This window comes from Sorex araneus, chromosome X (genome assembly GCF_027595985.1).
Source record: "Sorex araneus isolate mSorAra2 chromosome X, mSorAra2.pri, whole genome shotgun sequence".
Taxonomy (NCBI): Eukaryota; Metazoa; Chordata; class Mammalia; order Eulipotyphla; family Soricidae; genus Sorex; species Sorex araneus.
In genome coordinates, this window is record NC_073313.1 from 371295497 (window position 1) to 371321881 (window position 26385).

At 49.8% G+C, this 26385-nt stretch overlaps 1 protein-coding gene across 2 annotated transcripts in view; it reads right to left on the reverse strand.

Moving 5' to 3' along the window:
- HNRNPLL (heterogeneous nuclear ribonucleoprotein L like) overlaps window positions 1–18836 on the reverse strand; it is a 40634-nt gene extending 21798 nt beyond the window's left edge. The window contains exons 1-3 of one of the 2 annotated variants that reach the window (XM_055122028.1): window positions 18453–18836; window positions 8442–8560; window positions 252–489 (exon numbers count right to left, since the gene is read on the reverse strand). In XM_055122028.1, the coding sequence (XP_054978003.1) occupies window positions 252–489; window positions 8442–8560; window positions 18453–18641 (546 nt within the window). In that variant the 5' untranslated portion in view covers window positions 18642–18836. The remainder of the gene's footprint in view (window positions 1–251; window positions 490–8441; window positions 8561–18452) is intronic. The other variant, XM_055122027.1, reaches the window with a different exon arrangement.
- Between the last annotated feature and the right edge of the window lie 7549 nt (window positions 18837–26385).

A 26385-nucleotide genomic window follows, 5' to 3' on the forward strand; every position in this document is an offset into this window, starting at 1 on the left:
TTGTTCTGTTTTAAAGTGATCTCCAGGCAATGCTCAGGGGCCGTATGTAGTGTCAGGATGGAGCTCGAGCTGAGTGCATGCAAGGCAAGCACCTTACTCACTGTACGAACTCTTCGGTCCCCAAACTATCACTTTCTCTGTCACTCCAAATTCCAGAATCTATGATGCCCCGGAATGAACCCAACCCTGGGTCAAATATATTCGGGTCACGTTCCCAGTCCTAACGCAGCCTGCTACTCTGAATCACATACCACTGTGATTGGGTACAGGGGGTTCTGAATCGACAGCAGAAGAACTTTGTTGCCTCCTGACGGATCATCGGTGTTTCCTGGTCGAGTGATCCTTTTGCTTGTAGAATAGTTGAAAAAAGCCTGTTGGCCAGCAATGTACACAGGCTCTTCAGCAGCAAATGTCACACACTCTTTGGCACTGTCTACGTTCTCAAATTCCACCAGAGCCTGCCGTTTAAATGGCATCATCATCACATAGCTGCAGAGACATTGGGAGGGGATAAACACGCAGTGAAGAGGTTGAAGTTATTTATTCTCAAGCAAAAGCAGATTTTAACGGAAATGAGAGAAAACAGTATTCTTCACTACCTACAAATATTTAACAGTCCCTTCTTACAGCATTCCAATGAATCATGGTATAGCAGGTGGACAGTGCACACGTGAAAGCTCATCCCAGGCAGAGCTGCACCACGTTCACTTCAGGTCTCCCCCAGCAGTTCTCCATGGTCAGCTACTAATGGCACCACCTCCCGTATTTCCAGGCTGTCAGAATGGCCTCAAAGCACTACTGAAAAATCAAGGTACATGGCCAGAAATGTAGCTCCACAGCAGAGCACTTGCCTTGCATCTGTGAGACCCCGAATTTGATGCCCAAACAACCAAACAACCACACACACACACACACACACACACACACACACACACACACACACACGAAGAAAAGGAGATGAAGAAAAAAAACCAAGAGATGAAACTCAACAAAAGACTAGCCTAAACAACATAAGCTACTTCTCTTGAACCTTGTTGTTTTTGCTTTTTGGATCACACCTGGTGATGCACAGGGTTACTCCTGGCTCTGCACTCAGGAATTACTCCTGGCGGTGCTCGGAAGACCCTATGGGATGCTGGGAATCGAACCCAGGTTGGCCGAGTGCAAGGCAAACGCCCTTCCCGCTGTGTTATCGCTCTAGCCCCTCTCTTGAACTTTTTAATAACTAAATTCCCACTAATAACTGACTCTACTTTCATTTATCATACTAAGAAGAGTTATCCTAAAGATAAACAGACCCAAATATATAATGTGTGAACTGACCATATTTTACAAAGATAACCTCCTCTTTAAAACTTAGAACAGTGGCTGAAGCAATAATACAGAAGTAGGCAAGGACAGCAGAATGAGGGAAGACTGGTCCATGGCTGGAAGCTGCCGAAATGGGGATAGGGGCGGGGCAGGGTGGTGGTGGAGGCAGATTGGACAGAGATGAGTCTACTATGGCAATGACAGTTGGAGATGATCACTCCTTACTGAGAACTGAGTGCTGAAGAGTGGTAAAGAGATACACACGGTAACTTTACAATACCTGTATTACAAACTTTAATGACCAAAAAAGAAAGAGAGGGTGGCATCGAGTGAGAGAGGGAAGGGAGGGGAGGGAAGGGAGTGGGGGGAAGGTGGGTTGCGGGATAGTGGTGGTGGGAGGAAAACTAGGGACATTGGTGGTGGGAAATGTGCAATGGTGACAAGATGGGTGTTGGGACATTGCATGACTGAAACCCAACCATGAACAGCTTTTTAACTGTTTATCTCACAGTGCTTAAATTAAAAAAATTTTAAAATCTACAGTGGATAGGGTACTTGCTTTGCATGCCACTACCTTGGGTCTGATCCCTAGCATCTCATATGGTCTCCTGAGCCTCACCAGGAGTGATTTCTAAGTGCAGAGCCAGGAATAAGCACGGGGTGTGGCAAAAAAAAAAAAAAAGATGTTTTATAAAGGCTGAAAAGACATTCACCAGAACAGTCACCACAGTCACCTACAGCAACCAGACCAGAAGTTAAACTTTTTACTCTTCATTATATATCCTTGAAAATAATGTATTTATGTATTTATTTAATTATTTATTTTTATTGAATCACCATGTGGAAAGTTGCAAAGCTTTCAGGCTTAAGTCTCCACCACCAAGAATCACAGTATACCTCCCCCAACTGCCCGAAAATTATGTATTTTAATATAATGAAGTGAAAAAATTATGTTTTGGTGTTCTAGAGCCACACCTGGTAGTGCTCAGGGGACCACACATACAGTGCGAGGATCAAATCCAGGCATCCTGTTTCAAAGCATGCATTCCAGTCACCTGAGCTATCTCATGGGCCCTGAAATGAAGAACTGCAGGGGCGGGGTAGGGGCACACTCCATTGTACTCAGGACTTCCTTCTGGCTCTGTGTTCAGGAAACCACATGTGTGCCAGGGTTCGAACCTGGTTCAGCCATGTGCAAGGCAAGTTCCTATCCACTGCAGTATCTCTCCTGCCCCCAAACAAATAATCTTCAAGGAGACAGCGCGAGACAGCTGCAATGGCAGCACCCAGGCCTAGCTCTGCCTCTGATGCCCAGCACAGCGTCACCGCCACTCTCAGCCCACCTCAGAATCTGGCCCTGGACACTACTGGGTGTGGCGTCAACTTTTTAAAAAATAAAGGGGAGAAGAGAGAAGTCACAGTGTATGAGTCACAGCAGACAAAACAGCATACTCTACTTACAAAAACAAGAACCTTTCAAATATATAAACATTATGTTATTATAATAACAGAAGATCAATATTTTACATCAATTACACCTTCATTTTCTAACAGTTTGCTTGGGGCCATACCTGGCAGTGCTCAGGTGTTATTCCTGGTAGACTTGGAGGACCATATGGGTGGGGTGTTGGGGATAGAGACCAGGTCAGCCACATACAAGGCAAATACCTACCCACTGTACTTTTGCTCCAGCCCCTAACTTATGCATACAGAAAACCCTAGTGAAAGGTAACTAATTACTACTATATTTTCTATAAACCACATCTCATTCATCTTTATACCCTCAAAAGCCAGGAACAGCCCAGTGCATTAACCAACCCCGCTGCTCTACAAGTCTGGGAAGCCCACCCACATCAAATGAAATTATACAGAAATATGCTCTGGATTCAAGTTCAACTGTAAATGCAAGACATAAATCCTAAGAGAACAGGATTCCTTTCAGACCCCTCATAATGTTGTGGATGCAAACAACAGAGACCTTGAATTGGGCCTCCATTAAAGACCCAGAGCACTAGCCAGGGGTGAAGAGCAGCTGCCTGGCAAGGGGACAGTGAGACACTGGGACACCAGAAGGCAGGGACCCACAAGTACCAGCCCAGCAGTCGGCCGCAGGCAGTCCGTCAAGCACAAACCTAACCTTTGTGCCTCAACCAAGAATTTGAGCCGGGAGTAACCCAAGCACTGATGGGTGTGGTCCAAAAAATACTGAAAAGTTTATTAAACTATCTGCATTGCAAACCACAGCACCCCAAAGGAGAGAGAGCAAAAGGGAATGTGCCGGCCACAGGAGGGGGGAGGGATACTGGGACCATTGGTGGTGAATGGGCACTGGTAGAGGGATGGGTACTCGATCACTGTATGACTGAAATGTAATCATGAAAGTTTGTTCGTTTGTAACTGCACATCATGGTGACTCGTTTAAAATTTTTAAAAATCAAAATAAATAACCAAAAAAGAATTAAATACCCAGAAAATATAAAGAAAAATCAGAATGTAAGACATATAGAATGCACTTTGTCTAGAGCATTCTTTTAAAGCTCTAAAAAGTCCTAGTATAAGAGCCAAAGAGATAGTACAGGAGCTAATGCACTTGCCCTGCACGTGACTCACCCCCTTACGGTCACGCCGTATGCCCCAGCCCTGCCAGGGGTGACCTGAAACATAGGCAGGCCTGGGCACCCCAAATATATAAGTAAAAAGCACTAATATGAGAGCTGGGCAGATGTAACAAAGAGATGGCATACTTTGCACGCAGAGCCCCAGTTCAAGCCGCCACAGCAAATGCCCTCACCACCCCCCGACTCTGCAGCTGCCCAGAAGGAAGGCCTGGGAAACCTCCAACCAAACAAAAAAGCTTAGGCACATGTTCTTCATAAACTACTCCCATAAATATTGATTGTAAGATATGAACACAGAAGAAAGGTAAAATGATACAGGAAGACTGTTCTGGCTTTCTGACTTTGGGCAACACCTGCTAGTGCGCAGGCTAGTGCGGGGTCGGCCTCGTCCAAGGCAGGCACCCTTCTGTTGACTCCAGCCCCGGAAATAATGCTACTCGGACTCAACTACTCTCATCTCTGCAACTTCGTGTTTGTTTTGTAGTCACACGTGGCTGGCAGTATTCAGAGGCTACCCTGGTGCTGCTAAGGGGACCTGGAGATGCTAAAGCTCAAAATCTGGCCTCCAGCCCACGAAGCTCTCCAGACCTCATTAATATAAATATTAATTTCTGTCATAAATATTTAGTTTATAACATTTTTTAACTTACTGTATATTGAACCTGGTGACTCATCTGTCCAGTATGAAGAGTTTCTACATCTTCAACAGTGCCTGACCCCGCTGTATTCTCTCTCCTCCCCCAGTTCTTCCAGCTTTTAACAGGAGCCCTCTCTTTTTATTCACGATTATTTCACACAAATGACTCTCATTATACATATTTATGACAATTAAACTCTTACACACTAATTTGTTCCAATTATTTCACAACTTTCCTCTCCACATACCTAGAATCTTGAGGGCAGGATGAGCTAAGTAGCATTCATATATAGAATACTTCATCATATACTAAATCGTGATTAAGAGTGTAAAATTAGGGGTTGGATCAATAGCACAGAGGGTAGAGCGTTTGCCTTGCACGAGGCCGACCGGGGTTCGATTCCCAGCACCCCATATGGTCCCCTGAGCACCGCCAGGAATGATTCCTGAGTGCAGAGCCAGGAGTCAGCCCTGAGCATTGCCGAGTGTGACCCCCCCCCAAAAAAAAAAAAGAGTGTAAAATTAGACAGACTACCCCCAAAGAGTCACAGAACTTACCAACTTAAACCAAGCACTACTTTGTTTTGTTGGGGGGGCACACACCCTGCAATGCTCAGGAATCACTCCTAGCAGCTGTTGTTGTTGTTGTTTTTTTTTTTTTTTTGGCTTTTTGGGTCACACCTGGCGATGCACAGGGGTTACTCCTGGCTCTTCACTCAGGAATTACCCCTGGTCATGCTCAGGGGACCATATGGGATGCTGGGATTTGAACCCGGGTCGGCCGCGTGCAAGGCAAACGCCCTACCCGCTGTGCTATCTCTCCAGCCCCACTCGTAGCAGCTGTTAGGACTGAACCCAGATCAGCTGCACTAAGGCAAGCACCTTGCCCACTGTCGTATCTATCTCTATGGCCCCAGCAGTGCTTTTTTTTTTTTTTTCTTTTTAGGTCACACCTGGCAATGCACAAAGGTTACTCCTGGCTCTGCACTCAGGAATCACCCCTAGCAGTGCTCAGGGGACCATATGGGATGCTGGGAATCGAACCCAGGTCGGCCGCCTGCAAGGCAAACACCCTACCCGCTGTGCTATTGCTCCAGCCCCAGCAGTGCTATTTCTTTAATCTCCATCACTCAGGTCATGGTCATAACTAATATCAAAATAGCAATAAAGTTATCATTTCAAAAGATTCCATCTATTAGTTTCGATATTTGCTTCAGTATTTCTTGGCTATGAGAAAGTAACTTTAAAAGCCCTAGTATAGGGGCTGTAGTGCTAGTACAGCAGATATGGTGTTTGTTTTGCACGCAGCCAACCTGGGTTCAATTCCCAGCATCCCATATGGTTCTCCCAAGCACCGCCAGGGGTAATTCCTGAGTGCAAAGCCAGGAGTAATCCCTGTGCACCGCTGAGTGTGACCCCAAAGAAGAAAAAAAAAAAAAACCCTAATATAGTTGGGACAGAGAAGGAACCACTATTACAATGACAGGACAAGAACTGAGTGCTGAAATGAGGTAAAGTGATATGTAATAACCTTTCAGTACCTGTATAGCAAACCACAATCCCAAAAAGGAAAGGAAAGGAAGGAGGGAGGAGAAGAGGAAGAGAGGGAGAGGGAGAGGGGGAGAGACAAAGAGAGACAGCCATAGAGGCAGGCTGGGGGAATACTGTATGACTGAAACCCAATCATAAACAACTTTGTAACTGTGTATCTCACAGTGATTCAAATAATAAATGAAATAATTTTTAAAAGCCTTAATATGAAGAAGAATAAACCAGAGATGACCATCTCTCTTAATTTTGTAAGAATGTATCATCTAGAAGGTTCCTATAGTGGCTATAGTTAGCTGAGCACCAATCTGAGTGTGTGAAACAGGCCAACTCACCAGGCAGATTTTACTTCCAAGATCTACTTCAAGTGACCAATCATGATCTAGTCATTTCAGTAATGAAATTTCAAGAAATGGGTTTTTATGCCCATGTGGATCCCACAAGCCCAACCAGGAGTGATCTCTGAGAGCAGAGCCAGGAATAGGTCCTAGAACTACTGGGTGTGACCCAAAACCAAAATGAAAAATAAGAAATTAAGCAATGAAGTAATAGGAAGAGTTACACGTAACCATGTAACCATTTCTCTCCTTTGAAGAAGCAGTGATTGCTTCCTGTTGGACATCTCTCATGACTTCTTTGCCATCTATTTATATACCATCCTTTCAATACCAAAAAACTTCATATACTTTTTGGTTTTGCTTTATTTTTGCTCAGGGGTCAACCCCAGTGCCAGGAACTAGAAGCATGCCCTCAGTCCACAGCTAAATCTCAGGTCCCTTTACATATTTTTATAAAACGAAGCACTGAGGGTCAGAGCCACAGTATAGAGGGCAAGGTGTTTGCCTTTCACACAGCGGGCATGGGTACGATCCCCCAGTTACCTCCAGGAATGATTCCTGAGCACAGAACTAGGAGTAATCCCTGAACATGACAAAAAAAAAAAAGACACTAAAACTATCTCATCAAGTATTCTGAAATTCCTCCCCACTTAATATATTTTAGGTTTTCCATTTTGGTCCCAGGACCCAGGGCCTCACACATGCAATGTTTATATATTTTGACTTAGTCTGTCATCAGTTCCTGTAACACACACACATACACACACACAAACCCAAATATATTCATCAACAAGAAAAATAATAAGATCAAATCTAGACTATCCAAACTAAGAACAGCCGGGCAGACATACTCCAAAAATAATCTAGAAAAAATTTAAGTGTCTTTTTTGGCAGAAAATTCCCTTTTCTAATTACATTTTCACTTTACTCAGTATTCTCAAGCATGTACCAGCGTGGGAGAGGAATAAAGGAAGAGCCTGAGTGAACACAGAACATGACACAAGCGAGGGTCAATGGCTGCTCATGATCTGCAAGGCCTCACGAACATGCTGCTCAGCAAATGTCTAGCCTTAATGAACTGCTTACAGTTGTCGATTAATTCTGAAGGTTTCCAAACAAACCTAAAAACACATATTTAGGGGGCTGGAGTGATAGCTCAATGGGTAGGGCATTTGCCTTGCACAAGGCCAACCCGGATTCGATTCCCAGCATCCCATATGGTCCCCTGAGCTCTGCCAGGGGTAATTCCTGAGTGCAGAGCCAGGAGTGACCCCTGTGCATCGCCGGGTGTGGCCCAAAAAGAAAAAAAAAAAAACCACGTATTTAGGTTCTACTACAAGCCTAAAGATGAAGTGCTTACTAATTCAGTGGCTTAAAGCATTTAAGAAGGAATAAGAGGCTGGGAGCGGGGCTGGAGTGATAACACAGTGGGTGGGGTGTTTGCCTTGTATGCAGCCAACCCGGATTCGATTCCCAGCATCCCATATGGTCCCCTGAGCTCTGCCAGGGGTAATTCCTGAGTCCAGAGCCAGGAGTCACCCCTGTGCATCGCCGGGTGTGACCCAAAAAGCAAAAAAAAAAAAGAAGAGGCTGTGGATACAAGACAGCAAGGAGGGTGTTGGCCTTGCACATGGCCAACCGAGGTTCATCCCCAGCACACCTGAGCCCTGCCAGGAGTGATCAATAAGCACAGAGTCAGGAGGATAAGCCATAAGCACAGCCAGGTGTGACTCCCCCGCCAAAAAAAAAAAGACATGAAAAAGGACATCAAGGACTCCTGAAAATCAGATGAAATACTCAGTAATCAATGTTTCACACAACGTACTGGGGAATGCGAGATCATCAGGAATCCACAAAAATAAACCCGTGCATCATGCCAGGTTAAAATAACAGGCACAAAGGGTCCCAAAGAAACGAAGCTATACAGAAGTAAAATGTACTTTGTTAAGCACCAAGCCAAGTTCTGTGCATGAAGTATACTGTCCTTACCATATGGTCCCAAATTTCTCCAGAGCCTCCACAAGATCAGCTTCCACCACAGATTCACAGAGTCCTCGAACATGGACAACGGGGGACACCGAGACTTTATGATGGCTTCCACCAGCCTCCTAACAAGACAAAAAGAATGTTGAGTTTAAAATCTAGAGCACTTGTACAGGTTTCTGTCTGATGTGTAGACAAAAACTGAGATGTATACAAAAACAGTACTACTATTCTGCAAGTCAGAACGCACGCTCAGTATGAGTCCTGATACACTTACCGACCTGCCAGTGGGCCCTCAGACACAGCGAGCAGGACGCTGGCTGGCCTTGCATGTGCTGACCTGGGTTCTATCCCAGCACCGTGTGTGAGCCCCCAGGTCTGCCAGGAGTAATCCCTGAGCACTGCTGGCGTGGACCCAAAGCCAACAGATTATTCTATTGTTTCCCAACAATGCTGGGGGAGGAAGGACAGGAGGGGTTGTTACAACTCAAAGGGCCTCAGGGGTCGGGGTTGGAAAGACAGTTACAGTGGGTAGGGTGCCTGCCTGTACACAGCTGACCCAGTTCAATCCCTGTCATCCCATATGGTCCCCAGAACACCACCAGGAGTAATTCCCGAGCACAGGGTGGTCTGTGTAACCCCCAGCAACCCCGGGCCGAGCAATTGTCTCGCCTGCTCGGACTGAACCACTGCTCCAGTTGGCCAAGAACCCTGTGAGTGACCCTTGGGACCCTGATCACAACCTGGGATGCCCCCACACTAAATAATGCAAAAGAAAATGGGCTTGACCTCTTCAGGTTACCATCAAAACACAGTGTAAGAAAGTGTCAACTGAAACTAAAGCGAGTTAATAATCGAATGAATTATATGAACATTCATTTTGAAGTAGATAAAAACTGCTATACTAGCACTTGCCTTACAACCCTGAGGCCCTGGGTTAAATGCCCAGTAAAGAAAAAGAAAAAAAGAACAAAAAAAGTAAAGTATAAACTGCCATAATAGACATTTTAGGGACAGTTGAGAAACTCTGAATACAGACAATACATTATATAATGAAGTTATATTTTTGTTTTGTTTCCATTTGGGGGTCACAACCAGCTGGAGGTGCTCCAAGCCCACTGGTGCTAGAGGGTCGGGTCATTCCCAGCAGTGCTCAGGGAACCACAGGGTGCTGTGGACCAAAACCAGGCCTCCCACGAGCAAAGCAGGCACTCAACCACTAAGATCCACTCTTTCAAAGCATCATGCTAAGTATCCGATTCCTAAATTGGCGAATAAATTGGCACTGTTTGTACTTTACTCATATTATTATTTTGGTCATGGCTCCTCCCACCCAAGAGTTTTTTAAATCATTTTTCACACAGAAGCCCAAATTCTTTCCATTCAAACGTTCAGTTACCTAGACTCTCTCCTGTTTTATTTTTATCCTTACTTACCATACTAGAAATAGATTCCAAGTTAAATACTCAGCAGATGAAGACATGACTGCAATTAATACTTTTTTTTTTTTAATTACTCAACCCCTTCTGTTAGGTCAACTGTATCAACCATAATAAGAGGTATTATTTGGTCTCCAATAATCTAATAATAACCATTCAAAATTCCCAGTCTCAAAGGCTACCTCAAGGGCAAACTCTAATAATCTTAACCTTAGGGGCAGAAAGATAGCTCAGAGGACTCCAGCACATGCTTTGCATGCAGAAGACCCAATTCAAATTCCCAATTCTGCATGGTCCCTCTGGAGCACTGAGTCGTAGCCCCTAGCATTTCTGGGTAAGGTCAAAAACCAATGGGTTGGGGGGTAGGGGGAGGGGCACATTTGATGAAATTCAGAGATATTCCTGTTGGTACTGAGGGGACCATCTGCTGTCCCAAAGATTGAACTGGGGTTGGCCTGTACAAAGCAAACACCTTACATCCTGTACTAACTCTCTGGCCCTAAAGAACATCAATCTTAATTGTTAATTCAAGCTATCTGTGGCGTATTCGATATGCCAAAATCAGTAACAAGTCTCACTTGGAGACGTTTCTGGTGCCGGGATGACAGTGATACAGTGACTACTATAGATCAAAGATCAGGCTCCATGAAGCGAAGGGATAATATAAGTGAATATAAATGAAGCTTCTAAGAGGAATTAGAAGGGCCTATTTGCATCTCTTATACAGTAAGACAAAGACGTTATTGTATACTCACAAAGGCCAACCACTATACTCAGAAAGTGGCCTTTGCTTTCCTGATATTCTCATGCTGAAAATTTGATCAATCACTTAACTACACAATCATTTCTGCCCTTGAATCTCCACCTTAACTCCCCAATTACAAACACACAGACCCATAGCCGATTCTGCCTAGCCTCTCCTCAAACACCTCCAATGACAGGAAATACCCTAGTTTGTGAAAACAATCTGCTGGTATTGGTTTGTGGATTTTGTGTGTACACCGGGCTCTGATCAGGGATCACTCCTGGCGGTATTCAAAGGAACTATATGAGGAGATGGAGATCAGATTTGGGTTGGCTACAACCAAGGAAAGGACTTTACCCTTTGCGCGATGGCTCTAGAACAACAATCTCTAGTCGTTATAGAAAGTTCTTCATAATATGCACCTAAATTTGCAGCTCCTATCTGAAAGGGTGTCTAAAATTGGACCAGTGAATCACTGGACACTGCCTGAGCCTCAGTTCCACTATTTTATTTTTCCTGTTGTGTGGCGGGGAGGGTGGGAGTTGTGCTACAGCTGGCTGTGCTCAGGGCTCATTCCTGGCTGTGTTTAATCCTAAGGGGACCATATGTGGTGCAGGGTGAGCTGCTTGCAAGGCAAGCACCTTAACCCCTGTGTATCTCTCGGGCCCCAAAGTTTCACTATTCTATAAAAAACAGAAAAACAAAAAACCTAATCCTTGGAGCCAGAGCAGTATTATAGTAAGGTGCTTGCCTGCTCTGCATAAGGTTGACCTGGGTTTAATCCCCGGCTTCCCATCTAGTCCCCCAACCCCAGACAGGATCGATCGCTGAGTGCACAGCCAGGAATAAGTCCTGTGCCTAGCTTTGTTCCCCCAAAGCAAAAACCAAACAACTAAATCTGGGGCGGGAGAAATTATAGTGGTAGGGCGCTTGCCTTGCACACAGCTGACACAGATTCAATCCCCGGCATCTTGTATGGTCCCCTAAGTACACCAGGAGTGAGCACAGAGCCAGGAGTAAGCCCTGAGCACCACATGCTGTGCCCCCACTCCCAAACCAAAAACAACTAAATCTTTATCACAAGTGATTACAATTGTACCAAACATAACTAATAGTGTTAGATGTAGCTCCTAAAGAGAGGCCCAACGATTGCTTTGACTTGGGTTTGGGGGGGAGGGTGGGTTTATGGGTCACACCCTGTAGTGCTCATGACATGTAGTGGTCCCGGCTCTGCACTCAGGGACCACTCCTGGTGGGGCTCAGGGGACCACATGGGGTGCTGGGGCCCGAGCTCCGGACGGCCACATGCAAGACCCTACCCACTCAACTGTCCCTGGCTCCTCTGCACTCCCGCCCCGCAGCTACATTTCTCTCCCAGTTTTTGTCTGCAGCTCTATTTTGGGAGGTGTGGCTTTGGAAGCACACTGGACAGTGTGCTCAGGGGCTTGGGGACCCAACCTGAGGCCCCCATATGTAAAGCGTACGCTCCTGCCTCTTCTACCACTTCCCCACACCGAAGTTTACCCCGCCATCCTTGTCATTCTTTTTTTTGGGGGGAAGGGTCACACCCAGCCATGCTCAGGGGTTACTCCTGGCTCTGCACTCAGGAATTGCTCCTGGCAGTGCTTGGGGGACCATATGGGATGCCAGGGATCGAACCCGGGTTGGCCGCGTGCAAGGCAAACGCCCTACCAGCTGTGCTATCGCTGTGGCCCCAACACTGTCAATCATTCTACTGTGATTAATTTTAGTGTCTACTCTGATTATCTTCCTCTAGTATTAAAATTCACCAAGGCAGTATCAAAAAATGCTTCTATCCAGGTACGTAAGACTCTCTTTTACTGTGGTGACTTTATGCAAACTAAAGAGTACTTGTGTGTTTTTTCTCTTCCTTTTTTTTGCTGTTGCTGAGATGACTGTGGGTTTAATGCAAGTCCTCCTGGGGTTTCACTCCTTTTTTTTTTCTTGGCTCTTTGGGTCACACTTGGCAATGCACAGGGGTTACTCCTGGCTCTGCACTCAGAAATTACTCCTGGTGGTGCTTGGGGTACCATATGGAACGCTGGAAATTAAACCCGGGTTGGCCACGTGCAAGGCAAACACCCTACCCACTGTGCTACCACTCTACCCTGGGGTTTCACTCCTTTAAGTCATAGAGCTCAAATGGGGTATATCAAGTACTCACACACTAGCTTGCTGAGGACACACAGTCTTCAGCATGGGTGTTTGCCAGGGGTCACACCCTCTAGTTACTACAGTGCTCTTACACACCTGACGGTCACCAGCAAACACAGTTTTAGTGGTGGGGTAGTGCCTGGTGCATGTGTGGTAAGATCACACTCATGCTCTCACACTTGCAAGGGGGGGTGCCAGAAGTCACTGAGCTATCCGTGGACCCAGAATTAAAAAAATGGTGTTAAGGGGTAGCTGCAAAGATTTCTGTTTATAGAGTTGACTTTTTTTTCTTACTAAATTACAAAATTACAAATCTTGTGGAAGGAAAGAAAGCGCAGGAGCTAAGGCGTAACAGAGCCACAAGGACTTGTGGATGCCAAGAGCACAGCAGGTACACACACACACACACCCCATTACAACTTTTTGCTTTTAGAAAGTTTTGGACATCTTGGTTTCACCTGGGAGATGACGTGGTGTCCAGGTTATGGAACTCAGGGATCCCACGCACAAAGCATGCACTCGACAGCCCAGGACATAAAGTTTTAATGGATCAGGTGTCTTTAAAGGATCATTTGATTAACAGGAAGTTTTGACTGAAAGGAGCAGGTAGGTTTGAGAGAGTCCTTTGGTTTGCCTTTGTTAGGGGTTTTTTGTTTTGTTTTGTTATGGGGCCATACCCAGTGCTCAGGATAGGGGCAGAGGGGTGGTAAAAACCCAGGTCAGGGGCTGGAGCGATAGCACGGCGGGTAGGGCGTTTGCCTTGCATGCGGTCGACCCGGGTTCGATTCCCAGCATCCCATATGGTTCCCTGAGCACCGCCAGGAGTGATTCCTGAGTGCATGAGCCAGGAGTAACCCCTGTGCATCGCCAGGTGTGACCCAAAAAGCGGGGGGAAAAAAAAAAAAAAACCCAGGTCAGATGGGTACAAGGCAAACAAACGCCCTACCAGCTACACTCTCTCTCCCACCCCAGCTTAGTCAGGTGGGATGCCACTTTTATTTTTAGCCTTTGGGCCACACCCAGCAGTGCTCAGGACTAACTCCTGGTTCTGCAATTCAGGGATCACTCTTGGGGTTGCTCAGTGGACTATACAGGGTACTGGGGATCAAGCCCAGGTAAGTCACATGCAAGGCAAACACCAACCCCTAAGGTGACACATTTAGACTGGTTCCCAGGTCTGTGTATCTGTCAATGATCAGTGGGCAAGTGTCTTCACACACAACCCCAGTGTGGAGCCTCTGACACAATCAGCAGACCACCTCATGCTTTTTCTTAGTCACCAAATGGCTGAGTCAGCCTGCTGAGTTTTCACCTGCAAGTCACAAAACAGACACTTCCTCTTTTTTCAGTTAACATTTTTACTGGGTGGTACCAGAGCAGGGGAGTCCTTCCTGTCAATAGGGGTGCCCACAGTTCTGTTACTTGAAGCTGGGCCCCTGGGGGCCCAGGACTTGCTGGAACGTTTGGAAAGCTCCCATCATCCCGAGGTCACTGGGGTAGTTGCAACATGTGACCTAATTGATCACAATAATGTCTCTGAATCACCATGTTTAGACATGGAATTTTTTTCGATATTGCTCTCCATCACCAAGAATAGCACAAAGCATATGGATGGAGCCAAAGTATTTTGGGGTTTTGATACACAGCCAGCTGTGTCAGGGATTACTGCTGGCCAAACTCAGGGCTTGCTCCTGGAAGGGCTTGAAGCACCATATGGGGTGCCAGGCTTAAACCCGGGTCAGCCATTTACATGGCCAGCACCTTACCCGCTTATCTCTATGGCCCCTAAAGTATTATTCTGTAGTGGTTGTTATTGTTTAGGGGTCACACTTAGTAGTGCTCAGGGTTTACTCCTGGCTCCACACTCATGAGTCACTCCTGATGATGTGGTGTTGGAGAAGGAACCTCCATTGGCCGTGGTAGCACCATGGTTCCAGCCCCCCCAAAGTATTAATTTTTACATTGAGAGAAAACAGCGTCCATGTAATCTAAACACTTCAAGTGGTCAGTAGCAAGTTGAATTCCAGAAAGGTTAAGTCACCAAGTTTGCTGGTAGCAGAGCCAAGACATCTGTTCGGCGGCACTTCTGGCTTTATTTTAACTGCCCTGCCCAACTCATATACTAATGTGAAGAAACAGTCACGTGCTTAACCCAAAAGCTAGTAAGATCTTTCATTTTTAAGTGTTGGGCCACACCTGGGTGTACTCAAGGCTGACTCCTGGCTCACTCTGGAGACCAGCTAGGATACCATGAACTCGGGGAGGCCACTTGCATGGCAAGTGACCTACATGCCGGACTTCATGGCTCTGGTCCAGACAGACTACTCTTCACTTCTTTCCTGAAACTCCTGGCAAGCCCTTACCGTGGCAAAGTGCAGGCACAAGGCAGCATGGCTTCAGAAGCCCGAAGGCCCGGCACTGACCCCAGGCCACACACCCAGGGCTTCCCATTCCCCAGAGGCTGGTCACTGTGCTCGTAGTCGCTATACTTTTCCAGTGGGAGTTTAACAAAGTGACCTCGCTTCATCTCTCCTCTCATATTCATGCAACATATAAGCAGAATATTCTTTTCACCTCTGTAATTTATATTACTGAAGCACAATAGTGTATCTTTAATTTAAATTACATTCTCTACATGATGTATACTCCTTTGTTTGGAAATTCCAATATCTACTTTTTACATTGGCATTCTGCCATCTTGCCAGGTGGACTATAAGTTGAGAAAGTTGGGGACAGAGAAGATAATACAGCAGGCAGGGTGTTTGCTATGCATGCAGCTAACCTGGGTTTAATCCCCAGAACTCCATACTTTCCCCTCAGTCTCACCAGGAATGCGCCCTGAGCACAGTCGGGTGTGGCCCAAAAAAAAAACCAAAAAATTTTTAAATTGTTGAGAAACCTTTAAAGTGCGAGAGGGGCATGAGAGAGTACTTAAAATGGGGGGGGGGGTGTCCAATATGACAACAAAGTTGGACATGATCACTCTGGACAAGAACTGAGTGTTGAAAGTGGGTAAAAAGGGGCTGGAGCGATAGCACAGCGAGTAGGGTGTTTGCCTTGCACTCGGCAGACCTAAGTTCGATCCCCGGCATCCCATATAATCCCCCAGGCATCACCAGGAGTAATTCCTGAGTGCAGAGCCAGGATTAACCCCTGAGCATCGCTGGGTATAGCCCCCCCAAAAAGGGGGGGGGGTAAAGAGATATATATGACAACTTTTCAGCATCTCTATTACAAACCATAATGCCCAAAATGAGAGAGAGAGAGAGAGAGAGAGAGAGAGAGAGAGAGAGAGAGAGAGAGAGAGAGAGAGAGAGAGAGAGAGAGAGAGAGAGAGCGCGAGCGCACACAGAGGAGGAGACAGGGCTGCCTGTCACAGAGGCGGGCTGAGGTGGGAGGGAAACTGGGGACACTGGTGCTGGGAAATTACATTGGTGGAGTAATTTGGAAGCTGGAACACTGAAATCCAATCATGAACAGCTCTGTAATGCTCTATCTCATGACAATTCAATTTTTAAAAGTTTTAGTAAGTAAAAGTTGAAACTTGGGATTGGAGAGCCAATAGAGGGGACAAGGCACATGGTTTAAGGTTGACCTAGGTTTGATCCTGGGCACCCCACGTGTCACCTGAACCCCACCAGCCCTCAGCAGTGCGGATGGGTATGGCCCCAGACCCCCCAAAAATAAAAGGTTGAAAATTTAACTGTTCACTTTGTAAGTAAGCAAACTGTTTTAACTATTCTTAATTTGGTGCCTATTTAGTCACTAACAAAACAGTAAAAGAAAATCCTAGAAGTCTTCAAAATAAATTAGCACTCCATAAATTTGTACTGATATGTCTTTAGAAAGAAAAGCAATGCTTTACTAGATAAATTCCCAATTCAATCCCTCAACTGGTTTTGCCAAGTAAAACAAGTCAAATTACTTTCTTAAAAGAGACATGAAAATATATTATTAGTACGCTCAAGAAAGTTATTCATGCTTCAATTTCAGAGCACACTACCCATGAGAGTACAGTGTATAATTATTCAAGCTTTGTTCCACAACATAGGCTGGTGAGTGTGAAACACTGGGAGTTTAGACTCTTCAAAGAGGTGCCAAATTAGAAGATCTTATTTCTCGTATCCAAAGCACTGTCTCGTTCAATTTTAAAATCTCAGGATCATTTACAAAGATGGATTCCTTTTTAAGAGCATGTGTACAAACACTTTCTCCTCAGATATTCACTTCCCTCTTACATCTTCTAGTGAATATACTGAAGCATTCAAGGAAATTATGAAAAGCCAAACAACATAAACTCTGGAACTGTGATCTGGCACTTTCCAGACTTTGAGCTGAAAGGATGGTCCTCCTGGACGGGTTCTGCACAGACTTTAACTCTTTGCCCACGGGCTATTTCCTCTTCTGGGGACTGGAAGAGCCTGAAGGCTGGGCCAAACTTTTCCGTGGGATTAATTACCCTTTTGCTGAAACAAGATGCTCTGGACAGAAAACGTTTATACAGAAAATTCCTATCCTAATAGAATTATACACACATTTTATGGTCTCAATTACTTCAAACACACCCGAAGCTATAAAAAAAAAGTAAAAACAGTAAAAATAAATCTTCCTTGGATTTAGCAGTGCAATATTGGTCCCCTGCTAAAAGCAGCCTCTCCAAAAAAACACAAAAGCAGTAAGACGAACCGTGATTTTTTACTTACTGCACTACAACAAAATAAGAGAAAAAATGGGGGGGGGGGTGGATGAGGGGAAGGGGAGGTTAAAATAACTGGGGTCCAGGGTGCTGGCCTTGCACAGGGCCAAACAAGGGTCGCATGGTCCTCTGAGCACCCCCAAGAGTGACCCCTTAGTGCAGAGCCCCAAGCCCCGAGCAAAGCTGAGCGACGCCCCAAAGCCAAAATAAATAATAAAATTCAAATTGGGTGATTAGGGGCTGGAGCGCGCAGCGACCCCTGGTTCGATCTCCGGCATCCCACTGGGTCCCCGAGCCCCGCCGCGAGTGACCCAAAAAGGGGGGGAAAAAATTCCGGGCAATTAACGCGCTACATTGTATCCGTCGCTTAAGCACCCGGCCCGGAATGAAGGCGCCTGCGGCCGCGCGTCGCCCCGCGCGTCGCCCCCCGCCCCGCCCCGCCCGGCCCGGCCCTCCCGGGGCGCCCGCGCTCGGGGGCCGCCGGGGGGCCGCCGGGGGGCCGCCGAGGGGCCGGCGCGGGTCTGAGCCTTCTCGGGGGAACCGGCAACACCCCGACGCCGAGCCCCGGGCCGGGCGCTCCGCCTCCCTCGCAGGCCCCGCGGAGGGTGGTCGCCGCCGGCAGGGAGACCCCGCGCGCAGCCCCGGGCCCGACCCGCACGCCGCGCTCCGTCTGGGGCTGGAAGCCCGGGCCCGGGGACAGCGCGCGGGGTCGCCGCACCTTCCCCCGAAACTGGCCGGGGCGCGGCGAAACGCGGCGCCGAGGAGCCCGGCGCCCGAGTTCGGGGGCCCCCTCCCCCGCGGGCCCTCCCGGCGCCCCGAACGGGCCGGGCCGGGCCGGGCACGCGCGCCCCGGAGCGGCCGCGCCCCCCGCCCCTCAGGGCCCCCGAGTCCGGCCCCGCGCGCCCCCCCGGCCCCCGCCCCCCGGCCCCCCTTGCCCGGCCCGGCCCGCCGCGCTTTGTTACCGGCTGAGGGAAGCTCCGGCCGCCGCCGCCGCCCTCGCCCGCGCCCCGCGGGGCCCCCTCGCGCCGGCCGTCGCCGCCGTCGCCCGCGTAGTCGAGCTCGCCCCCCTCGGTGCGCGGGCGCTTGGCCTGGCTCTCGTACTCGCGCTCCTCGTCGAACGCCTCCCGCGGCGACGACGACGACGAGGACATGGCGGCGGCCGGTGCCCGCGGCGGGCAGCGCCGCCCCGGCGCCTCCTCAGGCAGAGCGGGCGGCCGCGCGGCCGCTCCCCGGCGCCGAGCCCGCCGCCGCCGCCGCCGCTCGCCTCGGCGCTGCCCGGGCCCGCGGGAGCGAGTGTCCGGCGCGGACGCGGCCGCCGCTTCCGGCCTCTCGGCGCGCCGCCGCCGCCGCCGCCTCACCCGGCCGAATCCCGCCGCGGCCCGCGGGCTGCGCCCCTCCGCCGGGAGCCCGCTCCCGATTGGCCGCGGCCGGCGGCGACCCGGCTTCCCATTGGCTCCCGGGCCCGCTCGTCCCACGCCGCCCCCGGCCCGCCTCGGCCCCCGGCGCGGCGGGGTGGGCGAGTCCCGAGCGGCCGCGCAACGCCCCGCGCGCGACTCCCGGGCCGTTGCCGCCCGCGGCCGTTAGCGCGCCCGGCGCCGCCCGCGGGCACCAACCGCTCGCCGCGCGCCCCGGCCTTGGCGGGCCCCGCGCTCGAGGGGCCGCGGGGACCCCCTGGCGCGGGGCCGGGCGGGGCGCGCCAAGGGGCCCGTCCCGGGAAGGCGCCGCCGCAGGAGCGGCCCCTCGCGCCGGCCCCGCCGAGGCGGCCTCGGGGCTTCGTCGGCACCGAGCCCCGAGCACTGCGCCGGGAGCCCCGAGCGCCGCCGACTGTGGCCCCACACCACACACCCAGAAAAGGGGCCGGCCCGGGTTCGACCCTCGGCATCCCTTGGGGTTGATGCTCGAGAGCAGAGCCAGGAGTGACCCCCGAGCACCGCCAGGTTGACCCAAAAGGCAGAGAGAAAGGGAAAAGGCCAAGGCCCCGCGTCCTGCTGCTGGCTGGGCCCCAGGGCCAGCAGCTCCCTCCAGGCGCCTGGCCCCGGGCCTGGCCCCCGGCGCGTCGGCATGTGGCTCCTGACTCACGGGGCGGTTCCTCCCAGTCCCCAACTCTTCCTTCCAAAGCTGTGACTTAAGCCCATTTTTTCCTCCTCCATGGGTTTTTCTTTTTTTTTTTTTTGGGGGGGGGGGGTCTGTGTGTGTGTAAGGGACACACGGGCAGTACTCCTGGATCTGTGCTCAGGGGTCAGTGAGTGCAAGGCCAAGACCCCAGCTGGCGGGTGCAGGGCAAGTGTCTGACCCAGTGGCTTTCTCTCCTGCCTGGAGCCACTTTTAATTCTTGTGGTTAGTTGGCTGGTCATTTGCACCCCTGTCATTTGACGCCAATTGCAGGCTTTTCCTCCCAGCACCGACAGCTATCATCAGATAGGGCTGCATATCCCACAGCTATCATCAGATAGGGCTGCATATCCCACAGCTATCATCAGATACGGGACTGCATACCTGCACCCCATAAAATGGAACTAAAGAGCAATTCGAGGTCTGGAGAGAGAGTATAGGGGTTAAGGTGCTTGCCTGGCACTGGACTGACCTGGGTTTGATTCCCAGCACCACACCGTCCCCCAGCAGCACCAGGGGAGACCCCTGGCCACGTTAGGTGTAACCCAATAACCAAAACTGAAAAGGAATTCAAAACCTTTCTCTTTTCCAATCAGGGATCATCCCTGGCAGGTGACCTGTTACTTCGCTTGACCTGCTCTCCTATTCCTCCGGCCTAGAGTTGGTTTTGATAAGATGACATGGAAACAGACAAAAGAGTTGTGCAAGGGGGAGGCAGAAGGGTTGCAGGATGAGGAAATGAGGAAACCCAGTGGGCAGAGCATTGGGAAGGCCTCTGGCAAACTTTGCAAATATTTGCTATGATGTTGCAAAAACTAACTCTCAGGGCCCACATTGAACCTGTGGCCGGCAGCTATGACTCAACTCCCCCCAGCATGGATGAGGAAAGGGGGAGGGGGGCGTTCTCACCCCACACAGTGGGAGGCTGCGGGCACTGTATCAAACTTCATTATCTGTTCACTCTTCCTCCAACTGTGCCACAGGCTCGGGGGGTGCAAAGGACAAAGGTCAGTACCTTGACCCAGAGCAACCTTGGGCCTCCCGGCTGCACATGTTGTCCATCAGACGTGAGGCGCAAATCTTTGATAAGGAAAATCCTAACTCAGCTCCACCGCCGCTGTGAGAAGGGCTGGACGGGGAGACCACCTAGGTATGTGCAGCCCCCAGTCCCAGCCTGGAGGCCTCTAGTCCTGGGGCGCAGGTAAAGGCAACTTCTGAGGCTGAAAGATAGCGTAGTTGGTGAGGCGCTTGCCTTGCACGCAGCTGGCCCACAGTTGCTCCCTGGAACCCCCTACAGCTTCCCAGACTCACCAGGACAAAGCCCAGCATGCCCCAGGAACCCAATGAGCCCTGAACGCCGGACGCCACTGCATACAACCCAAAAATTTAGGAAAAAAAAAAAAAAGAAAAAGAAATTTGAAAATGGATTTGTGTACATTTTTTCAGTACTTGTGTAGATATAGAATAGGGGTTAACAATCGCCACTACCCTCACACCACCACTCTCCACAGTCTCATCCTGAGCCCCCCACGCAAGAGAATAAATCTGCTGAAAAACCCAGGTATGCGGGACCAGTGACTGAAAACACCAGGCCCTGGGGCTGGAGCAATAGCACAGCGGGTAGGGTGTTTGCCTTGCATGCGGCCGACCCAGGTTTGATTCCCAACATCCCATGTGGTCCCCCGAGCACCGCCAGGAGTGATTCCTGAGTGCATGAGCCAGAACTAACCCCTGTGCATCTCCAGGTGTGACCCAAAAACCAAAAAAAAAAAAAAAATACCAGGCTCAGTCCCTTCCTATCTCCTCACCCTTCCAGGGTCCTGGCTGTCACACCCACAAACTGTCTCTGGGTGCCATTTAAGCACACTTATGGCCATGATCCAGAGACTCACAAATGAATCTCGAAACCGAGCAGCTCACTGTAGAGATGGCTCCAGACCTAAATTATTTGAAATTTTAGAATCCCAGGTGCATGCGGCCACTTTTGTGGCTGCACAACATCTCATACTTTTTCTTTTTTTCTGAATCTCTTGAGATAGACCCTTACACATCTCATACTATTCATAACAAATAATACAAATGAATTACTCTGGTGCAGGCTTAAGTGGTGGTGGAAATAATGGTGGTGGGAAGGTGTAATGGTGTTGGGATTGGTGTTGAAATATTGAATATAATCAATCATTGTGAACAACTTTATGAAAATAAGTATAAAAAGGTAGGGGTTAAGGCACTTGCTTTGCAGGCAGCCAACCTGGATTCAATCCTCAGCGCCATATGTGGTCCTCCAACACCTCCAGGAGCGACCCCTGAGCATGGACACAGGAGTAAGCCCCGGCCACTGCTGGGGTTGCTCAAGCCTTTCTTTAAGAAATCTCATTGCACATGAGGAACGAGTCATGTCTGAATGAGTGGGTGTCCCTGGCTTCTTGGAAGCAGCTCACAGACAACGTAAGAGCAACTCAATTTTTTCATAGCTTAAGTTAATGTGTATCATGGGCAGGGCTTCCGTGTACAAAATTCTCCCCCAGTACACAAGGGAGAGCCAGGACACTCAGCGCCACTCTGCCCCTCTCTGTTGTCTCGCGGAGTCCCAAGCGATAGCACTGGGGTCGAGGCGTTTGCCTTGCACGGGGCTGACCCTGGTTCAAATCCCGTCTAGTTCCCAGGCATGGGCAGGGATCACTCCCAAGCGCCTGGGAACAGTCTGGTCCTTATTTCCTGGGGCTCTTAATCAGGAGAGAGGAGGTCTGACCTTTTTGTGGATTCAGACCATTTCAGAATGCAGCATCACAGAATGAAAAATGCCAGTTGATGAAATAAAACTTAGATGTGGTGGCCTGATTTCTGAGGGCTTTCCATAAATTAGATTCTGTGTGATTTAATACAGATGAGATAAAGAAATTACACAGTATGGGGCTGGAGAAATAGTACAGCGGTAGGGCATTTGCCCTGCAGACAGTCACCCCCACTTGATCCCCAATGTCTCATAAGGTCCCCCGAGTACTGCTAGGTGTGATCCCTGAAAACAACCAGGAATAAGCCCTGAGCACTGCCAGGTGTGGCCCAAAGAACAAACAACAACCACAAAAACATTACACAGCCAGAATGCCTACAAAACCCAGAAACAGCTCCTAAATGAGGTTACCATCTGGAATTCTTTTTTTTTTTTCTTCTCTCTACAAAAAGTCTGATGCCTTTGGCCAGTTGCCTGGGTCTTTGAGTGGATTAACTGCTACTGATCAGCAGAGGCGGCCACCAAGAACCCCAAGACCACAATTCAAAGGGGGTTCAGGGCAGGGCCTGAGCCGCAACTCAACGGAAGAGCTTGCAAATGCAGGAAATCTGGGTTTGCAGGCCAGCACCAAAACCAGAGCAGGGGTGGGGCGACAGGCGCTTGGTCTCTACTGGGGGATTTCACTGGCACAGGAGACAAGTCGTCAGGGCCCTTCGCAGCCTGGACCCACGTTGCTCCTTTCCCATAAGTGGCATTGTTGCTCCGTGGCAAGTAACGAGGGAATGCAAGGACGGGGACAGGCGAGCTGGTCCCTGCTGTTTAAAGCCGGCAGTCAAGCTGAGCAGAGAGGCACGTGCCCAAGAAACAGGCCACAAGGTACACGTGGCATCTGTGTCGTAAGAGCAGCCGCCGACACCATGCCAACGGCCTCACGAGTCACGCCACGAAATCCTGACAGAAGCTTCTGCTTCCTACAGCCCTTGCTCAATGGAGCACTAACTCCAGTCGGCGAGGAATGACCCCACTCAAGAGTCAGAATGGTCTAGGGTTCAAATCCCAGCATCCCATAGGGTCCCCTGAGCACCACCAGGGGTGATTCCTGAGTGCATGAGCCAGGAGTGACCCCTGTGCATTGCTGGGTGTGATCCAAAAAGAAAAAAAAAAAAAAGAGTCAGGATGGGCCCCCAAGGAGTCGGAACTCTAGTCGAAGAGAAGGACGCTTCCTTTTGTGATTGGGTTGGTCACTGCCCTGACCGTCCAGGTCTCATGGGAAGTCACTTACATGATGGGAATTCCCACCAGGGCCCTGAAGCTGAAAATGGGGAGTCAGTGACAGTTTTCATTCTTTTTATTGACACAGACTTCAGCTACCAGAGGAAGGCACAGATATGGGTTTTTTTTTTGGGGGGGGGGTCACACCCGGCACTGCACAGGGGCCACTCCTGGCTCTGCACTCAGGAACCACCCCTGGCCGTGCTCAGGGGACCATATGGGATGCTGGGAATCGAGCCCGGGTCAGCCGTGTGCAAAGCAAACGCCCTCCCCGCTGTGCTATTGCCCCAGCCCCACGGAAGGTGCAGATATGAAGCACTATTTTAGTGTTCTTTTTTTAAAAAGTTTTGGGGCCATACCCAGCTACGCTCAGGGATTCATTCCTGGCAGTGGAGAGCAGCGTGTGGGGCCAGGAATCAAACCTGAGTCGAACACGGATCAGGTAAGTGTCTTTTTCTGTTCTTGTCACACCCAGGGGTGCTCTGCTCAGGGATCACTCCTGGCGGGGCTTGGAGGATCATCTGGGGTTCTGGGAATCCAGCCCGAGTCAGCCACAGGCAAGGCAAGAGCCATGCACATTGTACTGTCTGTCCCTCAGGCCCCACGGCCAAAGCCTTAACCCCTGTACTGTCTCTCTAGCCCCTCGCTCTCATTGTGAACTTTAACTTCTACAGAGCAGGTTCAAAAACTATGAGAGGGCCTGGAGCGATAGCACAACGGGTAGGGCGTTTGCCTTGCACGCGGCCGACCCGGGTTCGAATCCCAGCATCCCATATGGTCCCCTGAGCACTGCCAGGGGTGATTCCTGAGTGCATGAGCCAGGAGTAACCCCTGTGCATCGCCCGGTGTGACCCAAAAAGCAACAAACAAACAAACAAACAAACAAAACCCAAAAACTATGAGAAAATGTCACCAGTTTCCAATGGATGAATCCTTTCCATTCGAGAGGCAAAAATTACGAGCTTTTCATAGTGAAACTCAACAACCAACATGCCGTTTATTCCCTGGTATGCACAAAACTTTTCTTCCTGCTCCAGCTGCAGCAAAAATCCAATAAAATCCCCCCGTCCGCCAGTATCTTGTCCACTACAGTTGCAAAGGCCTGGAACTGTATCTGCTTATCTCACTGACCACACCGCCGAGCTCAGACAGAGCCGTGCTGAGAGAGATCTTCTAAGTTCTTGCTTTGCCAAACTCCAGCCCTCTACTCGCAGTACCGTTTTCTTCTTGCACAGACACCCCCTGAGTGCAGACTCTCTGCGTGAATGCAGGTCCCCACCCCCCGGCTGAATCTAGCTGGGTCCTGTGGGAGCACGTCCAGGCGCATCAGCTCTCGGTGCAGGCTCCCCCCCGCGCCGCCCCCTCCAGGCAGCACCCCAGCGTCTCTGCACTGCCCGGCTGCCCTTCTCAAGAACAGCGACGGGGACTGGACGCATAGTCCAGCAGGCAGGACGCTTGCCTTGCAAGCAGTCAATACAGGTTCGATCTCCCACACCCCGTAGGGTCCCCAAGCCCCACTAGGAATGACCCTGAGTACAGAGCCAGGAACCAGGAATAAGCCCTGAGCGCTGCCGTGTGTGGCCCAAAAACAGAACGAGGGAAAAACCAATAGGAAAGAGCGATGAGTGGGAGGGATGAGACAGGAGCGAAGGCCCAGCCTGGGCCATGCCCCGCACAGCATATGGATGCTGAGCCCCGCTTGGAGTGATCGCTGAGCACAGAGCCCTGAGCACTGCCTGGCCTCCCCCATAAATGGTTTTAATAGAAGAGTAAAATCAAAGCATTTCTGTCTCCAGTCGAGACTAGGCTCTTTGTGAAGGTGAATTCATCTTACCAAAATGGAAATATGGAAAAACAATGAAAACGAGGGGCCGGAGAGATAGTGTGGAGAGTAGGGTGTTTTGTGCACAGCCAACCTGGGTTCGATCCCCCGGCATCCCATATGGTCCCCCCAAGCCCACCAGGAGTAATGCAGAGCCAGGAGCCAGGAGCAGTGCTGGGTGTGGCCCCAAAACAACAACAACAAAAGGAAATAGGAACTAAATTAACAAGGAGTTGCTCACTCTTAACAAAACTTAGTAGGCAGTGACTAGATTAATTAATAACCTGCACTGTATCACTGTTATCCCATTGTTCATCGATTTGCTCGAGCGGGCACCGGTAATGTCTCCATTGTGAGATTTGTTGTTACTGGTTTTGGCATATCGAATACACCACAGGTAGCTTGTCAGGCTCTGCCATGTGGGCAGGATACCCTCGGTAGCTTGCCGGGCTCTCCGAGAGGGACAGAGGAATCGAACCCAGGTCGGCTGTGTGCAAGGCAAACGCCCTACCACTGTGCTATCGCTCCAGTCCAGGTCACCTCTCTCAGAGCTCAAGGCAAAGAAGCTGTTTGCTGATGGGACCATGCGCGAACTTCGCCCTCCAGTACCGTAAACCTGGTTGGTTTGTTGGTTTGGGGACACATCAGCTGTACTCAGCTTCCTCCTGGCTCTGTGCTCAGGGCTCACTCCTGGCAGGGCTCAGGGGACCATACGTGGTGTTGGGGACTGAGTACGACAGCCCCAGTCCCAGTGCCATGAACTCTAACCCTCTCACCTATTATGACCCTTTTACCTAAATTTAAAAATAAAACAGCATGTGAACGAATGTGTCTAGGAGGGAGATAACCCAGACCCTAGAGTGTGTGTGTGCTCTGCATGCCTGAGGCCCCGGCTCCCTTGATGCCACATGCTTTCCCAAAATTGCTGGCAAGTTCTCCTGAGCACTTGAAAAAG